Below are 16,560 nucleotides of genomic sequence, written 5' to 3' on the forward strand. Positions count from 1 at the left end.
ACAGGAGTTCATACACAGGTGTGAATTCCTGGAGGATTGTGGGAAAATTAGTTCAATGGCTCAGTTTCATAATAAAAGTTCAGTTAAAGGTCCAGTGTGTAACATTTAGGAGGAGCTATTGGCAGAAATGGAATATAATATTTATGAGTATGTTTTCATTAGTGTGTAATCACCTGAAAATAAGAATCGTTGTGTTTTCGCTACCTTCGAAAAAGCTGTTTTTATCTACAGAGGGAGCGGGTCCCCTTCCACGGAGGCCGCCATGTTGCACTGCCATGTTTCTACAGTAGCCCAGAACGGACAAACCAAACAATGGCTCTAGATCGGGCCGTTCGTGTTTTTTGCGTGTTTTACGGCCACCATAGTTTCTCCTACACGCTTGGAAAGCAGGGTGAGGTGAGCAAATGGTTGTAATCTGCAATTTCACCACTAGATGCCACTAAATCCTACATACTGGACCTTTACACACAAATAAACAGATTCTTCTTTGGAGTCGCAGTGGTCCCAACACTGGTCTGACAAAAGATGTAGTAAATACACCTGGAATTAGCGTGAATACGTATATGAGTGAGGTTCAAGATGAAGTAATATAAGCCTTTTTTTGCACGGAAAGCATTTCGGAGAATTGAGGAAGACATGTTAGGAGACTAACAGCGCATGCAGAGATGTGTTTTGCCACTCTGGTAAAGACAGACGTCACCCTTACTCATCCTCTTACTAGTTAGCCCCAGGCTGTGTTGAAAAGTAAAGAGTGGCATCATGGGATGGAAGAGCCCTGCATGTTTATAGCGATTCATATGGAAATTAGTTTGTGATGAGAATAGAAAACTGAATGCGTATTAGAAATGAGCTAAGACAAATGTGTTCTCTGTATTGCCATAGTGGAGGAGTAAATCATAATTTAATAGTCTGGAGTGTTATGTAGGTTTGAGATTCACATTGGGCCAGTTGTGTACATATGCTTGGGATGATGGCATTGCGCAGGCGACCTCAGCACCCCTGCAAAATGGCTGTTCACTGATTTATGCTGAGTCAGACACCATTAGCTGTTATCCTCCCCCTCTCAGGATCCAACCCTGTACTAATGTGGGTCAGAGGCCACATTATAGAAACACCTTAACTGTGCAGTCTTATCTCATAGTGCATTGCAGGATTTCTGCATTTCTGAATGTTACTGGAAGTTTCCAGAATAAAGATAAAATGGAAATGTTGGGGAAAATGGTACAAAAAATAAAACTTACCCTTAGGGGCCCGAAGGTAAAAAAAAATGTTTATATTCATTGTATTCCATGAGTTATTTCTGACAAAGTTTGGAAATTATTGTGTTTGACTGTGTAAAGTTAGAGTTGTGTGAGAGATTTTTCATTTTATGTGGCTGTAATATATTACGGTCTACTGAGATCTGTGCCCTTTGATTCTGAAGACCTATTGAAATAAAGACCACTGTTGTTTTAGGTAGCAGAATATATTCTTTCTGCTACCATACTTTTACCTTGATACCACGTTGTCTACATGCTGACAGTTATCCATATTAATCAGAAATGTTTATAGAAATGCAAGTTACACTGGAAAAGTCATTTTAGATTTTTCCTTCAAGGCTGAAAAAGCAAAGCAAATGGATCTTTCTTTTCTATAACTACTGTATATTATAGGTCACAAACTCTACCATCCTGTATTTTGTCTTTCCTTTAGAAGGGCACAAGCAACACACAATCAGTCAGTGAGCAGATAGTGGGGATTTTATTAGCAGATGTTGCTTCAGGGCATCTGCCTAATTCTGTGCAGCATTTGCTCCTGCACAGGACATACTTCAGCAGGTGCTACTGCGGGTACACTTACATTATGGTTCTCTCATTCAGAAGTGCCCAGGTGAGGGGGTCGCATCACAGGCTCACTCTTACTCTGATTACACACTATTATAAACACATCCAATCATTATACTGATTAGACACCCTCTTAGTAAACCATTGAATCATATGGTGCTGCAATTCATGTGGACAGTGTGTGTGTGTGTGTGTGTGTGTGTGTGTGCAAGTGGTTATTACGTGGGAAGAATCTGCAGAAACACAAGGACATGAGAAAATCTCCTGTACAAAGATGTGTGTGTCTGTATGTGTGTCACAGTCACGTTAGCCATGTGTATCTAGAAATGTTTGATGAACACAATTATTGACTTAATCTATTGAATATTGTACTGAATACTAGGATTGGGTATTTCTTACTTTTTTTGATAATATTGCCAATTCACTACTTTCTGTATCTATATTTTTTTTTCAATACCTGACTACTGAATGTAAGTATTTTTCATTTTGGGTTAACACGAACAGCTGTATAGAAACTATACTGCCGAAAATAAAATACAAAATATCAACACAATAAACTATTAGAAAGCTGTTGAACACTTAAACAGGCCAGTGCACATTTGGCAATGTTTTTCAAGTCAGCAGCAATTGAGAGCCAGCCATATGGTGCCCACTAACTGTAGCAATAAAGCTTTATAGCAAACTGGAGGCAAGGGAAAGTAAAGACACAAAAAAGGAAAAATCTGTGAATATCAGTAACTGGTACACATAGCTGCCATGAAAAAATAAAGTATTTACATTTACATATTAAAAAAACAACATAAAAAAATAGGCCAAATATGTCAAACATGAATACTGTAGAAGATCAGCAGGGTCCCCGCAGATCCTTAAAAAGTCTTAAAATGTCTAAAATTTAGTTTTTGATATTTAAGGTCTAAAAATGTCTTTATGTCTGGAATTGTAGGAGGGGAGGCATTAATTCGATCTGGGGCAGAATGAATGAGCGTTTCTAGTTGTTTTCTTCAGTTTTTAGGTTTTATTTTACCGGTATTTTATATTTCACAATGACAATTTCCGCAACGTCTAATATCTATTTCTTTGTATGGTTTCTACGGTAGTACGCCTTGTGTACAGGCTGTGATTCGCATGTGAACGCAACGCTGCGAGAAAGCAATGCAGGCTCAGCCACGGTTAAATGCAAATTTAATAACAAGTTCCAGCGATTCGTACATGGCGCAAAGTGAACTTTGTCGCAAAACATTAAAACTTGGAACAATGGTAAGCACGGATTCTCACATGAAATCTGAAAAGCACAAGCGCTATGTTAGCACTCGATAAAGTACTATGCCCATCGAGTTGTACGCTGCTGCTGGTAGTTTGGCTGTAGCTTTACATACTAGAGATGATTTGTCTACTGCGACTTTGTCCGTTCTACAGTGGTGGAATGTAACTAAGTACATTTACTGAAGTATTGTAAATTTGAGGTACTTCTACTTTAGTTGAGTCTTTTCTTTTCATGCTGCTTTCTATTTTTACTCTGCTACATCTCAACGTCAAATATAATACTTTTTATTCCACTACATTTGTCTGACAGCTTTAGTTACTTTTCAGATGAAAGTTTCTCATACCCATCCTGTCCAGTGAAAACCATGTATCTCCACATGTGGTGATTTTGAATGTGATAAACTGAAGGATGAAGTGTTCCTTTATGGGTTGAGAAAAGTCTCTTACTTCCATCCATCCATTTTCTACCGCTTGGTGACTGGAGCCTATCGCAGTGACTTCGGGCCTTAGGCAGGGCACACCCTGGACAGTGGCCAACTCGTCGCAGGGCGAACACAGACACAGACAAGGACAGACAACCATTCACTCACACATTCATTCAATACGGGCAATTTAGAGTTATCAATTAACCTACACATGCATGTCTTTGGACGGTGGGAGGAAGCCGGAGAACCCGGAGAGAACCCACGGTAACGACATGCAGACTCCACCCAGAGAGATTGTGTGATGTTGGTCCGGTCCGGGAATCGAACCCACGAACCCACGATCTCCTTATTGGGAGGCAGGAGCTGTAGCCGCTCTGCCACCGTGCACCCCAAGTCTCTTACTTCTTAATCTAAATAGACCATTTAAAACCCCCCTTGGATTAATGCATCGTCACAGAGCTGAGAACAGGGCTGTTTTTCTGACCTCATGAAAAGTTGACTTTTTAGAGATACGTGGTTCTCGCAGGACAGCGACGCTACAATGTGATGATCTTATAGAAAATGATGTATTGCTGTAGATTAAACTACCCAGCAGTATATAAAGTAGTTAAAATTAGTACATCCTTAAACATCTACAGCAGTAAAATGAAACAAACACATTAATGCAGCAGAAATATTAATCCAAAAACATCATACTGTATATAATAGTAAAACACTGACAGGGATCATGTTAGCTAATGTGTACTGAATATTTCAGTTATTCAAATTCAATAAAACTCAATAACGGTGTGAATTGTAGTCTTGTTTGTCGATTTCTTTTGCCACTGTAATGGTATTATTTTTTCCTTTTAGAGGTATTAAAAAGGTCTTAAAAGTCATACATTTGTACTTAATCATATATCCTGAGATCAGTACATCACCATCTAGATGCTGTGTGACAGAAATAGAAATAAATGGAAATATCCAATGACTCATTTAACCAATTGCACTTGCCCTTTTTGGTTTGTTAAGATCACATCAACATGGTGCCTGCATTTTGGTAGAAAACAATAATAATTTGGAATTGTAAATGTATGAAAACAGTTACATGTCGAGTTTTATTGTGCACAGTGTTGCACTTTATGTTGTGTGTGAAGTTTTGAATTGTGTCATTTGGAGCTGACAGATGAGTGCTTGGTATTTGGCATTTTGAGCTTCAGATTTTCCTTATTTGGGCCATTGGAATTGATTTCTTAGGTTTACATAATATTTCTCCTTAGATAGATATGCCATCATATTCTTTACACCATAAACTGTTAGCATATTAAGAGCCTGGGGAGAAATTCAGATTATAACTCTCATTGGTTACATTTAGTACAGCCCATGACACACCAAATGAAGCAGGGATGGTTTGTAATCCTTGCAACCTGTCATCCAGTCTGTTTGTGGCAAGCAGTGTATTTAAGTCATATTTGCTCATCTTCATGTGCTTATGTGATATGTATGAGTAGGTGCTTATATGATGTATATGATTTGACCTATGGATGAAAAACCTGTATAGCAAATAGATTTAAGATGGACCAGGTTGTGTTTTAACCCTCTAAAGCCTGACACATGAAATAATTGTGTTTTTAAAATTGAGGTGTTTATTGAACTGTTTGACAGAATACAAAAAAATATTGTTCAGTTTTAATTTGCATATATGATTTTTTTGTTTTTTTATCATAAGTGATACATCTGGCTTTTATGGCAATTTATTTATCTGAACTGGGTTTGTTTTTTCTTTTAGAAACAAAAATATATATTTTTCATTGCATTTATTTATTTATCTTAAGTATAGTATGTATTATTTGCATGTATATACTATATTTACATTATACAGATATACAGTAATACACACATGCATTATGCATTTTGATCTATTGTATTTTAATCTATTTTATTTGTCACTTCAGCATATTACTATATAATGTATATCTATCACTATCCCACAATCCTAAGGAATCTGTACTATTGGTTAAAATCAGTTTTTGCCCATATATTACACCAATGCACATAAGAGACATTTATGTACGCTGACCTAGTATTGAGTATTGAGTATGAGTATTGCAACATATATAACTTTCTAATTTCAATTTATTGTATAGTGTTTTTTTTAATTAATCTTTCTTACCATATTGCATCTGCATATAGCTTTCTAAATCAGATTTATAGTTCTGTATCAGTTGTGTTGTGTCCCTTGTGCTTGTTTTGTTGTTCTATACTATACAAAAATTATCAAATTCTGTTTTTGTCCACCTCGCCTTTACACTTTCCTTTTCACTTTTTACTTTTCCACTTGCTAACGAGAATCTGGTGTTGCCACAATTATGACAGGAAATGTCATATATATATATATATGTACCCCAATTTCCACTCTAAATGTCTTATAAAGATATAATTGAATCTGTAATTGGTTCAATTAAAAAATTAAAAGACTGTATGCCATTAAAACTATAAAAACATTATGAAATGCACAACAATGATGATTTAGGGATGTACAGACAAATTGCATGAAATACCTACTGTGTCATATTTGATACACAGTTCATCTAAAAATGTTAAAAATACAAATTTTAATCTTACCATAACTTTCTTGAAATTTGCAAAAATAAGTAGCTTGGTAAGTCATGTGAGTCTCAACAAGTAGGTAGTCATCTTGAATTTGGTAAATAAGGACTACTTTGCCATTGCACTGATAATCCACTAGAGGGCAGTTAATATGTACCAGGTTGTATACAATTTTGGTTTTTCAGGTATTTATTGACCTTGTTGATGACATAGAGGTCTCTCAGAAACTCGTGTATTCAAGTTTTGCAGAGGCTACATGAAAATTTATGTATATGTGAGCCATGTGTACAAAAATACCTGTTATTTCTCATCTAATTTATGTATGTAAATTATGTAACAAGATCACTTAAAATAAAGTGGGTCGATCACAATCTTTTTGACCACAAAAGTGGAGAAAGTAGAAATAAGAATTCCTTTTTATTAATTGTAAATTACTTGTGAGGTGATCTATCTGTCAGGCTGACTTTCATTTGCCATTGGGTTTATTTGAATGGAGATGGTACAATTCCCAGAATAACTACATCCACCATTTGTTTGCATACTATTTGAATTAATTTCTAAATTGGATTAAAAAATATTAAACATGAGACATTTGTTTATTGGCTTTTGCAACCTTTGTGGTAATGCTTGTAATCACAATCATAATATTCTTCCAACACTGAATAATGCCCTTCAACAATTTTTACTTGTTGATTGGGTTTGGTCACACTTTATCATGAACTGCATAAATTGCCAAGCATATGTTTCATGATGGATTTCTTTCATTCTGCCATTTGATCCTGTTTGGGGTTGTTTCTTCCAGGAAATAGGGTGCCGTGTGTTTTTTTTTTTTTTATTATCAGATAACAAACAGAGACAGAGAATATGTGTGAAAAAACAAACCATGTCAAGTAGAGATGCAACAAGTTAGCTCGGAACATACTAAGTTACCCTGATCTGTTCTTCTGGCTTGGATTTGCAGTAAACACTATCTAACTCTTCTAAAAGAAGAAGCTGCACTTTTAACAGTTATTGTGATTTTGGTGAAAATCAAAGTAACTGCAAACACTCACCAGGGAAGCCTTTTAACCAGCACTATTGTGCCTTGATCAGTATCCTGCGGATGAAAGGGAAAAAAGACAGCAGACAGATACAACTGATGGTGGAAAAAGGAAGATAAATTCAAGCACTAGGAGATGCCCAACCAAAATTTGGATCCCATTTGGAGCCCAATGTTCAACTTGCCTGTATTTGAATAAATAACGAGATTGCAAGAGGATAGCAAGAATGAGACATTTATGTGCAGCGAGGTCCATCCAATCTGTTGTTATACTATACAATACCAGTAAAGGCACCTGAGGCAATTTTTTCCCTGCTATATTATTTGTAATATTAACTAATTCTACAGGAACACAGCTACCACAAGGTCCATCCTGAGTAACTAACTAACCTCTTCCTTTCTCTCTTTCTTGCAGAGCCGTGACAGAATGGTCGACTGTATAAGCAAAGTCATGCTGCACACGGCCGTCTCATGCTGGCAACCATTCCTGGGACTGGCCCTCGTGGCTGTCTTTGTGGGTTCTTCCCTGGGATGTCCTTCACGCTGCGAGTGTTCGGCGCAGAGCAAGGCAGTTGTCTGTCACCGCAAGCGCATGCCCAGCATCCCGGACGGCATCCCAACAGAGACCAGGATCCTTGACCTGAGTAAGAACAAGCTGACAATGATCAACCCTGATGACTTTGTTGCCTTTCCTGGGCTTGAGGAACTTGATCTCAGTGGAAATATTATCAGTTATGTTGAGCCTGGAGCTTTCAATGCCCTGTTTAACATGCACTTGCTCAGTCTCAAGAGCAATCGTATCAAACTCATTCCTCTGGGCGTCTTCACAGGCTTAACAAATCTTACCCGACTAGATATAAGTGACAACAAGATTGTGATCCTCCTGGATTACATGTTCCAGGACCTGCACAATCTAAAGTTTTTGGAAGTGGGTGACAATGATCTGGTTTACATTTCTCACCGTGCATTCAGTGGACTTTTAAGCCTGGAGATGCTAACCTTAGAAAGGTGCAACCTTACAGTTGTACCCACTGAAGCCCTTTCCCACCTACACAACCTGGTCAGCCTCCATCTACGATACCTCAGCATCAGCACTTTGCATCCTTACTCATTCAAAAAGCTGTTCCGGCTGCGGAATTTAGAAATTGATAATTGGCCTTCACTAGACCATGTGCCAGCCAATACCCTGCATGGCCTAAACCTGACCACCCTGTTCATAACCAACACCAACTTGTCCTCATTCCCTTACCAAGCCCTGAAGCATCTGCCCTACCTGACACACCTCAACATGTCCTACAACCGCATTAGGCACATTGAAGGGGGGATGCTGATGGAACTGGTTCGGCTTCAAGAGCTCCATCTGGTTGGAGCTCAGCTAACCACCATTGAACCGTATGCCTTCCAGGGCCTGCGGGGGCTCAAAGTCCTCAATGTCTCTCACAACCGACTGGATACACTGGAGAAGGGTGTTTTTCAGTCTCCTGAGGCTCTGGAGGTTCTTCTGATTGACAACAACCCCTTGGTGTGCGACTGTCGTCTCATGTGGATCCTACAGAAAAGGCACTCCATCTTCTTTGGGGATTCACAGCCGGAGTGCAGCACACCTGAAGGTATTCGTGGCAGGCCTTTTAAGGAGTTTAAGGAGACTCTCCTGTCTTATTATGTGACATGTACCAAGCCAAAAATTCGTGAGAATAAAACTCAAACGATCACTGTGGATGAGGGTCAGCAGGCGATGTTGCCCTGCAGTGCTGAGGGGACACCAAGGCCCATTGTGTCCTGGTTGTCCCCACGTCGACGAGTTCTGACAAGTAGGAACCATGGTCGAGTTACCGTCCACAACAATGGTACACTGGAGATCAAGTCAGCAGAGGTACAAGACAGCGGCGTGTACCTTTGCCTTGCCTCCAACACTGCTGGGAATGACACCCTGATGACTTCATTGGCGGTGAAAAGTCTGGGATCGCTGTACGCTAACAGAACCCAGTACTACACAGATCCCAGCAATACTACTGCCAATGGGACGGCTGGTGTGACCCTCGGTTTAGACCTAAAGACTATTTTAGTGTCAACAGCTATGGGTTGTTTCACATTCCTGGGAGTGGTCTTGTTTTGTTTCCTGCTTCTTTTTGTTTGGAGCAGAGGGAAAGGAAAACATAAAAACAACATTGATGTTGAATATGTGCCTCGGTCAAAGTCTAACGGCACTAACGTTGACTCGGCAGAGGGACAAGCTGGTCCTCGTCGTTTTAACATGAAAATGATGTGACTTCCTATATAGAACCAAGATTCTGGATTTTGGAAATTCCTAAAGTACAATGTATTTTTTTGAAAATCGGACTACTGAACTCACTGCTGCAGAGGGAGTGGTAGTGAAAACGTTTGAGGCATCATAACAAGATGAGCAGTACCTTGAATCACTGGATCTTGACATAACGCTTGGATACTGTGTTTCAAATACCGAAAATCGTAATACGACATCCACTTACATAATTGCCATTGGGCAACTTCTTCAGCGTGGATGAGGAGTGAAAACTATTGCCTCCATGGGGACCTGAAGGGTATAGGTGTCATTTATCAGCTTTTTGAAATTTATATACCCAAAAAGGACATTTCAGTTTTGGGTTGGATCTACAGACTCTGCTGAACCATGTACAGTAGAAATTTGTATCTAAGCTATTAACCTTCTTTGTTTAGTCTTGCGCCATGCTTATTCACTGAACAAATCAATGAAACAGACCATAATTTCCTATGTTCAATACGTTGCATATGTGTACCTAATGCTTCATTATGTACATGTATGTACATATTCATTCAAAAGAACTATTCATAGCAATATTCGTGGGATGCATTAGCCAACATTGATATACCCCGTATGTTCAGCAACAACATTCTTCAGACTTTAAGTTTCCATGGATTCAGGAAGGGCTTCTGTGGGTGATTATCTGTCCCTGCTCCCCCAATTGACTCCTAGATATTAACAAATATATATTATTTATCAATGAAAATAGAAGAAAAAAGATTGTATTTATGAAAAATGTGCATTTTGCAAAAATCAGTCCTCAAACACTGTTCAGGATCTAACATAAAACTTGGATCATGATAAAGATAACCCAGTATTGGTCAAAGTACCTACATGAACCACCTTTTTGTCCCATTTTTGTCTCTTTTTATTACTTTAACTGTACCTTTACTGGCTGGCAAAATACATGTGTCAATTTTACTACAGTGACATTTGCATAATTTTCCCCAGTAGGAAATTTGGACTTTGTTGTGGTAGTTCCTCATTTTGTTGTTGAATCATTTAGATTGTGAAAACTTCAAAGTAAAAGTTAAAAAAAAATGTATGTGAAATAAATGAAGATGTATTTGTACCAATGAGTCTGACTAAATGGCTAATACATAATGAAATGTTCTTCTCTTCAGCCTCACTGATGGACATCACAGTCTTCTTCTGAGTATTAAGTAAACAACATTATTCTATTAACATTGCAACAATCAAACTTAATCTTTAAGTCTACAGAAACACGTGCAAAGTGACATATCCAGTTGGTACGACATGAAACTTTATAAAAAAAATACAAGCTATGTTATTACTTACATACTGTACTTATAATTAGCAATATCTTAAAAGATACTAACATGGTACAGTGATGCACAGCTGTAATACTCCACTATACAATTAATTCACTTTGATAACCATAATGTGTTAGAAAACTGTGTTGAAGTATTACTAAATGCTAATATTAATCATTTGGACAATCCCATGACAATACATAACAGTAATTTATCAAGCATTTACTGTGCTGTACAAATATATTGAAATCACAGCTAAATTACAAACATCTTTCCCATTACATTTCACTTCAGTTACCATAAATATACTAGGCCTAGTTGTCATAGGTAACAGCTCCAGTAAAATTGTATATTATGCTACAATTTCTCAAAAAACAAAATGTTACCCAATAACCATTAAATTGATTTATGCTTTGGCAGTTAAATCAGTAATGACCTCTCACAAACTTTGGTGAACCACCCAGTGATATGTTCTGACTTACATACTGGGTACATGAGTACAAGTCAGCATTATTTTTGTATGCTGATATTGATTGTTGAATGGTTACCATCATATTTCAGCGTATTACTCATAATTACATTACAGTTTTCTCTAAAAATATTTTGAAAACTATAAACGGTAAGTTCTCTAAAGTTCTGGGTGAAACAATCAAGGAAACTAAAACTGTACTAGAAGCTATTCTTAACTTTATGCTTTGACAACTTTCTGAAACAGCACGAGTTGTCTGGTGAATGCACATCAAAAGTTAAGTGCTGGTCATGGCAGTGTTAAATTCTTAAAAGAAGATGACCACACATTAAACTCCAGTGACTGCTTGATGATGTTGTCACTGATTGTAGATTGCCAACAGGTGGTGTATGTACACAGTATATAAGGCTGTTGACACTTGTGTTAAACTTGCCTTGAAAAAGACCAAATGTGGTCAAAATGTAGATGATGCAATACAACCACTGAAGCTTAGTGTGCGGTCATCCTCTTTTTAAAATTGACCAGGTTCTGACCACATCCTTTACTAGTGGAATTTTGTATTAAATTTACAATGTATTTCTAACAAGTTCTCATTGTGTACAAAAGAAATACGTGCTTATTGAAACTGGACCACAAAAGAAAACAATAGTTAGCTTTTGATCATTTAGCTTTTGCTATAAACCTGATGATACTGTGGGGAAAAGCACTTCTTTTAACAGTGCATTTTCAGTTTACTTGGAGCAAATCTTCATGTATGGAATTTTTATTTAACACATATAATAATAAAAAATAATAATATTCCACAATTCTTTGAGGTTTATGAAATTTTCTGTTAGCAATTGTCATGTAACAAAAGTAAGATTTTTGAGAAAATATCCCCATATTTCTTAAAATATGCACAATCTTGGGCTACTGCTAATGTAGACCATCATTACTCCCATCACTGTTTGTTGTATTGTTCCTCAAAATGAATTGTGCACCCATTGACTTGAAATGTATTTTAAACTGCAGTATATAAACTCCTCCGCTTCAACTGCTGATTAACGGATTATGATCTAAAGATGTCGTGTTAATACATAAAGAAATACTTGCTTAAGGACTGTAGTGATGATATACAGTAATTGCTTTCTGCTGACATTAACAACTGGCTTCTTTTTCACTTTTTTTCCCCAAAGCATGTATCTCTTATGCTGTCCCTCATTTGTACAGTCTCATTAAAAGCCACAGAGTATCTTTGGTTTCTGAGCCTGCAGTCCCCTGAGCTGCTTCAGAAATCAGAGCACCAAATGATACAGGTCCTCCAAAAATACAAAAGAAACAAGGTTAACTTTGTAGGTCAGCAATGCCCACATCCAGAATGTTCATTTAGTCAAATTACATGAAAAATGTTTTCCTCACTGAACCTGTGAGAACAACTTTGCATTCCTGTACAAATGAGGCCCCTAAAGTAGAACCTCCTTTCTCTCTTCTTCTATAATGAGGTCTTTGGTTGCTAGAGTGGCACTCATGTACATTGTATGTCCCAAATAGTACTAAAAGAAATATTCTCCCCACCATGGTGGTACTTTTTCTAATTAAAAGATGTAAATGTCAGCCTATCATCTTAAATTATGGGAAAGAGTTATAAAATTGACATCCATCTGTATAGGAAAACATACTGATTGTGTTTACATGCACACTTACCAAAGATAAGTAATCATTTTCAGTAATGGTTACATTGCCAACCTGTTTCTGCAGTAACTCAGATGTGTTTCAAAAGAATTCTGACAGCTGGAATAGACTGACATTATTCTGGGTCTTGAGGTGTGTACAAAGCTGTTGGATTTTTGAGTCTGTGTAAATTGCATTTCCACGGTGATATTCAGAATAATCCTTTCGTGTTATGCTCTTTATACTAATTGACTGCAGTTTGATTGGACTGGTGCATTTGGATTTCATCTGAAAAGCTGTTAGCGCTGTGTGGCTGTTTGTCCCCCTCTTATCAGTTATTGACTGATCTGACCACTCTTATTTTCAGACTAATTAGTGAGGATAATTTTGCAAAGCAGATGGGAGTCTCTCAGCCTAAAATGACTAATGCAGTTTCTATGAAAATAGAACAGTTCTTGGCTCAAACTGCACAGAAAAAAGTCTGACATATCACTATCACCATTCTCAATCAATCAAATAGATCATATATACTTCAGTCATTAAAATCTAAGATGAAATACTGAAAGGTCAGACACTTCAAAACTCTTTGACTCATTTAATGAATAACCAAGAATCACTACAAACTAATGGTAATTTTCTTCCTTTTTGTTCCTCTGCCTTCATAAAAAGCAGCTATCATTAATGAAGTGGCCGCAAAAGGATCGACATAGATGCTAGAAGCATTTTGCTATTCAAGAATGAAGAACATAATGTTTGTGTATATTTCAAATTATATTGTATATCAGTGGTTCCAAAGCTTTTTTTGAATGATTGATCACATTGTATGTTATGTTGTTCTTTGTGATAAGTCATCAAAACAGTAAGTCACAATGTACTGAGTTTTTACACGTGAAAAGTAGAGTCAAACGCTCCCTAGCTCCCCAGTTTGGGAACCACTGGTATACAGTATATTGTGATTTTCTTTTAAAAACTAAATACCACTAAAACCAAAAGCATACATGACTATAAATATGAAATTCAACTAAGAAGAAGAAAACAAGACTAAGAATTTACAGCCACTCTAGTAGCTCCATGAAGTTATACTTAGACACAGTAAGGCTTTGAGCTAAATGCTCACATGCTCACCTGGTTCAGCAAGTTTAATGTTTTACTATGTTCACCATCTTAGTTTAGAGTGTCAGCTAATGCTAGCTTATCAGCACTAAAGACAAGTACAGCTGGGCTTGATGGGAAAGTTATTACTTTGGCAGGTATCTGGTGATAAACCAAAATATTGGACAAATTAAAATATTGGCCTAGTGATGGCACTAGATTAATGTCTGTACCAGATTTTATGACAATCCATCTAATAGTGGATTAATTTACAAGAAAACAAAAATGTCAATGTGCTGGTGGCGTTAGATGAAAATCATAAACGTCTTTGCCAGATTTTGTGCCAGTCCGACCAGTAGATGTGCCACGAATGTCTGTGTAGAACTTACACAGTCAATCCAATTTTTGTTGAGATATTTGACTCTGGACTATAGCAGGGGACGAATCGAGGGAATGAAAGACATCGCTATCCCTAGAGCTCCAACACTAGCAGACTCACAGTATTTCTACATCATCAGCAACAGTAGTAGATGTCTTGTGAATACTCAGAGAAGCTTCCTTCAGTACCTCAAAGGAATCCTTTAAGACGCTGTAAGGACACAAAACAAACAAAGTGTTCCCCCCCACACATACACCTACTGCAGAAGATCGCATGAAAATGGTAGATTGGCTGTGAAAGAATGAATGAATAATCTGTCTCATTAAATAAAATGTCAGCTATGGATGAGGAGGGTTTATGTTTATCTCTGTAGTCTGTGTAAATATACAAAACTCCCAGGAAGAAAAAAAGTCCACATTTGCTCACTGAGATCCCTGTAGTTTTGAAATTACACATGACGTTTTTGATAGATTTCCAAGCCCCACTGGCCACAGAGCCCATGCAACACATAAAAGATCATATAGACCTGCATCTCAAGTAAGAAGAAGAAAGCTTAGCAAACAGGAGCTGTGTGGTTTTGCTTTGACGAGAGTGGAGCTGGTTGTAGCTGAAGTCTGGGGCAGATGTTAGCCAGCAGGTTTTGGCTGTGTGTGCTTTCATTAGGTTTAGCTTTCATACGCTCCCCGGTGACAGGCCGGTCTGCCAAATGAGCTCCCATGTGAGCCGACTCCAGTTCCAACCCGACGTCCAAAAATTGTGGCTGGCTGCAAAAGAGGAAGACATGAATGTGCTGCTATGTATGGTGTACACACATTCAAACATTCAGTGACATATCATAAAACGCTAGCTTCTAGTGAAAGACAACACACAATGCTCCAATTCTTTGGCACTTGTTAAAAGGCATCTACACACACTGCCTCCTGTACATCTCATCATTGTTGATCTGCAAGTTAAGACAGCTTCTTTTGTCTTTGCTCACAAAACAAAGGTAGATTTATAGGATTTAAAAAGAGCTATTCTCTTCTTTTTAAATATAAACTTCTCTCACACTACAATGTAGCAGTGAAAAACGTCTCCTGGATAATAGAGGAGAAAACATTATTAGCAACAAAAACGCCTTCACAATTCACAACGAATGCTCTCCTGTAAGCCAACAGTCGATATTTCGTGTTGCTGCATTCTGTAATTATGTTTTTGCCCTTTCTGGGAAACATGGTCATGAAAGAAGAAATGAGGGGAGGGAAATTGAATTCTTTGCCTATGTAATTGTTTAATGACGAATGGACCCATAAATTGGAGCAAAGAGATGGAAAGTTTAACATTCCTCCCCTCCAGAAGTGAAAGCAATATTTCTTCTCGGTGAAATAAAATAATTATTTATTCTGCTTATTCTGTTGAAGTGGCACCATCAGCCCCAAGTATGAATGTTATATAAAGCATTTTATTACCAGCAGTATATTTTGATGATTTATTAAACAATGCAAATACACGGCTGAAGCAGAGCAGATGGGATCATATTTAAAGGTGTGGGCAGGCGTCTTTCTCACATCTTGAATCCAAGTGTGATTTGATCTCTATCAAGGTTCAGCCCTTAAACAGTCTCTCACATTCGTCCTCATAAATGCTTAAATGTCACATAAGCATTTATCTACTGAGGTTTTCAGAGGAAGGTACAGTATAGATAATTGGTCTAGCTTTAGTTCTAATGGTGCAGTTACTCCAGCCGAGAGGCATATCATGCTTTGAATACCTGCACATGATTTAATTAGAACATAGATTCTGCCAGACACTCTCTGTGGAACCAAGGTAATTAAAAGTGGCCTTAAAAAGTCCATGTTCATGTTTCATGATATCACGTAAGCTGATATTCTGAAGTCTCAGTAACACCAGACCAAGTAAATTGAAATGAGGGAAAAAAAACCTAAAAGAAAACCAAGGAAATTAGTTGTGACCCACAAAAAGATGATATATACATTTGCAGGCCACTAACTAGTTACATTTAATTCATCTGAAATGAATCACCAACTTCACATTCAGGACAAAGTCATTTGTGTCAGATGAAGCTAATGAAAGACCAAGGTGTTGATATAGAAATTAAATGTGTTAATGTCATCATATTGTTAACAATTAGTACTTAACAGATCAGTATTTTTAGTTGTCTCGTGCTTTATAGGCTAATATTCTCTCATCTAGTATCTGCATGACTGCCACGTCCCCTTGACTGCCTGTAAGTCATGGACCACTTTGCTTGCTCA

General features: G+C 37.5%; 1 protein-coding gene across 10 annotated transcripts in view; it reads left to right on the plus strand.

Annotated features, from left to right (window-relative positions):
• lingo2 (leucine rich repeat and Ig domain containing 2) overlaps window positions 1-10,513 on the plus strand; it is a 215,139-nt gene extending 204,626 nt beyond the window's left edge. For all 10 annotated transcript variants that reach the window (XM_044205720.1, XM_044205723.1, XM_044205719.1 and 7 more), the window contains one exon: window positions 7,555-10,513. In XM_044205720.1, the coding sequence (XP_044061655.1) occupies window positions 7,567-9,408 (1,842 nt within the window). In that variant the 5' untranslated portion in view covers window positions 7,555-7,566 and the 3' untranslated portion in view covers window positions 9,409-10,513. The remainder of the gene's footprint in view (window positions 1-7,554) is intronic.
• The last annotated feature ends 6,047 nt before the right edge of the window (window positions 10,514-16,560 follow it).

Source organism: Siniperca chuatsi, linkage group LG8 (genome assembly GCF_020085105.1).
Source record: "Siniperca chuatsi isolate FFG_IHB_CAS linkage group LG8, ASM2008510v1, whole genome shotgun sequence".
Taxonomy (NCBI): Eukaryota; Metazoa; Chordata; class Actinopteri; order Centrarchiformes; family Sinipercidae; genus Siniperca; species Siniperca chuatsi.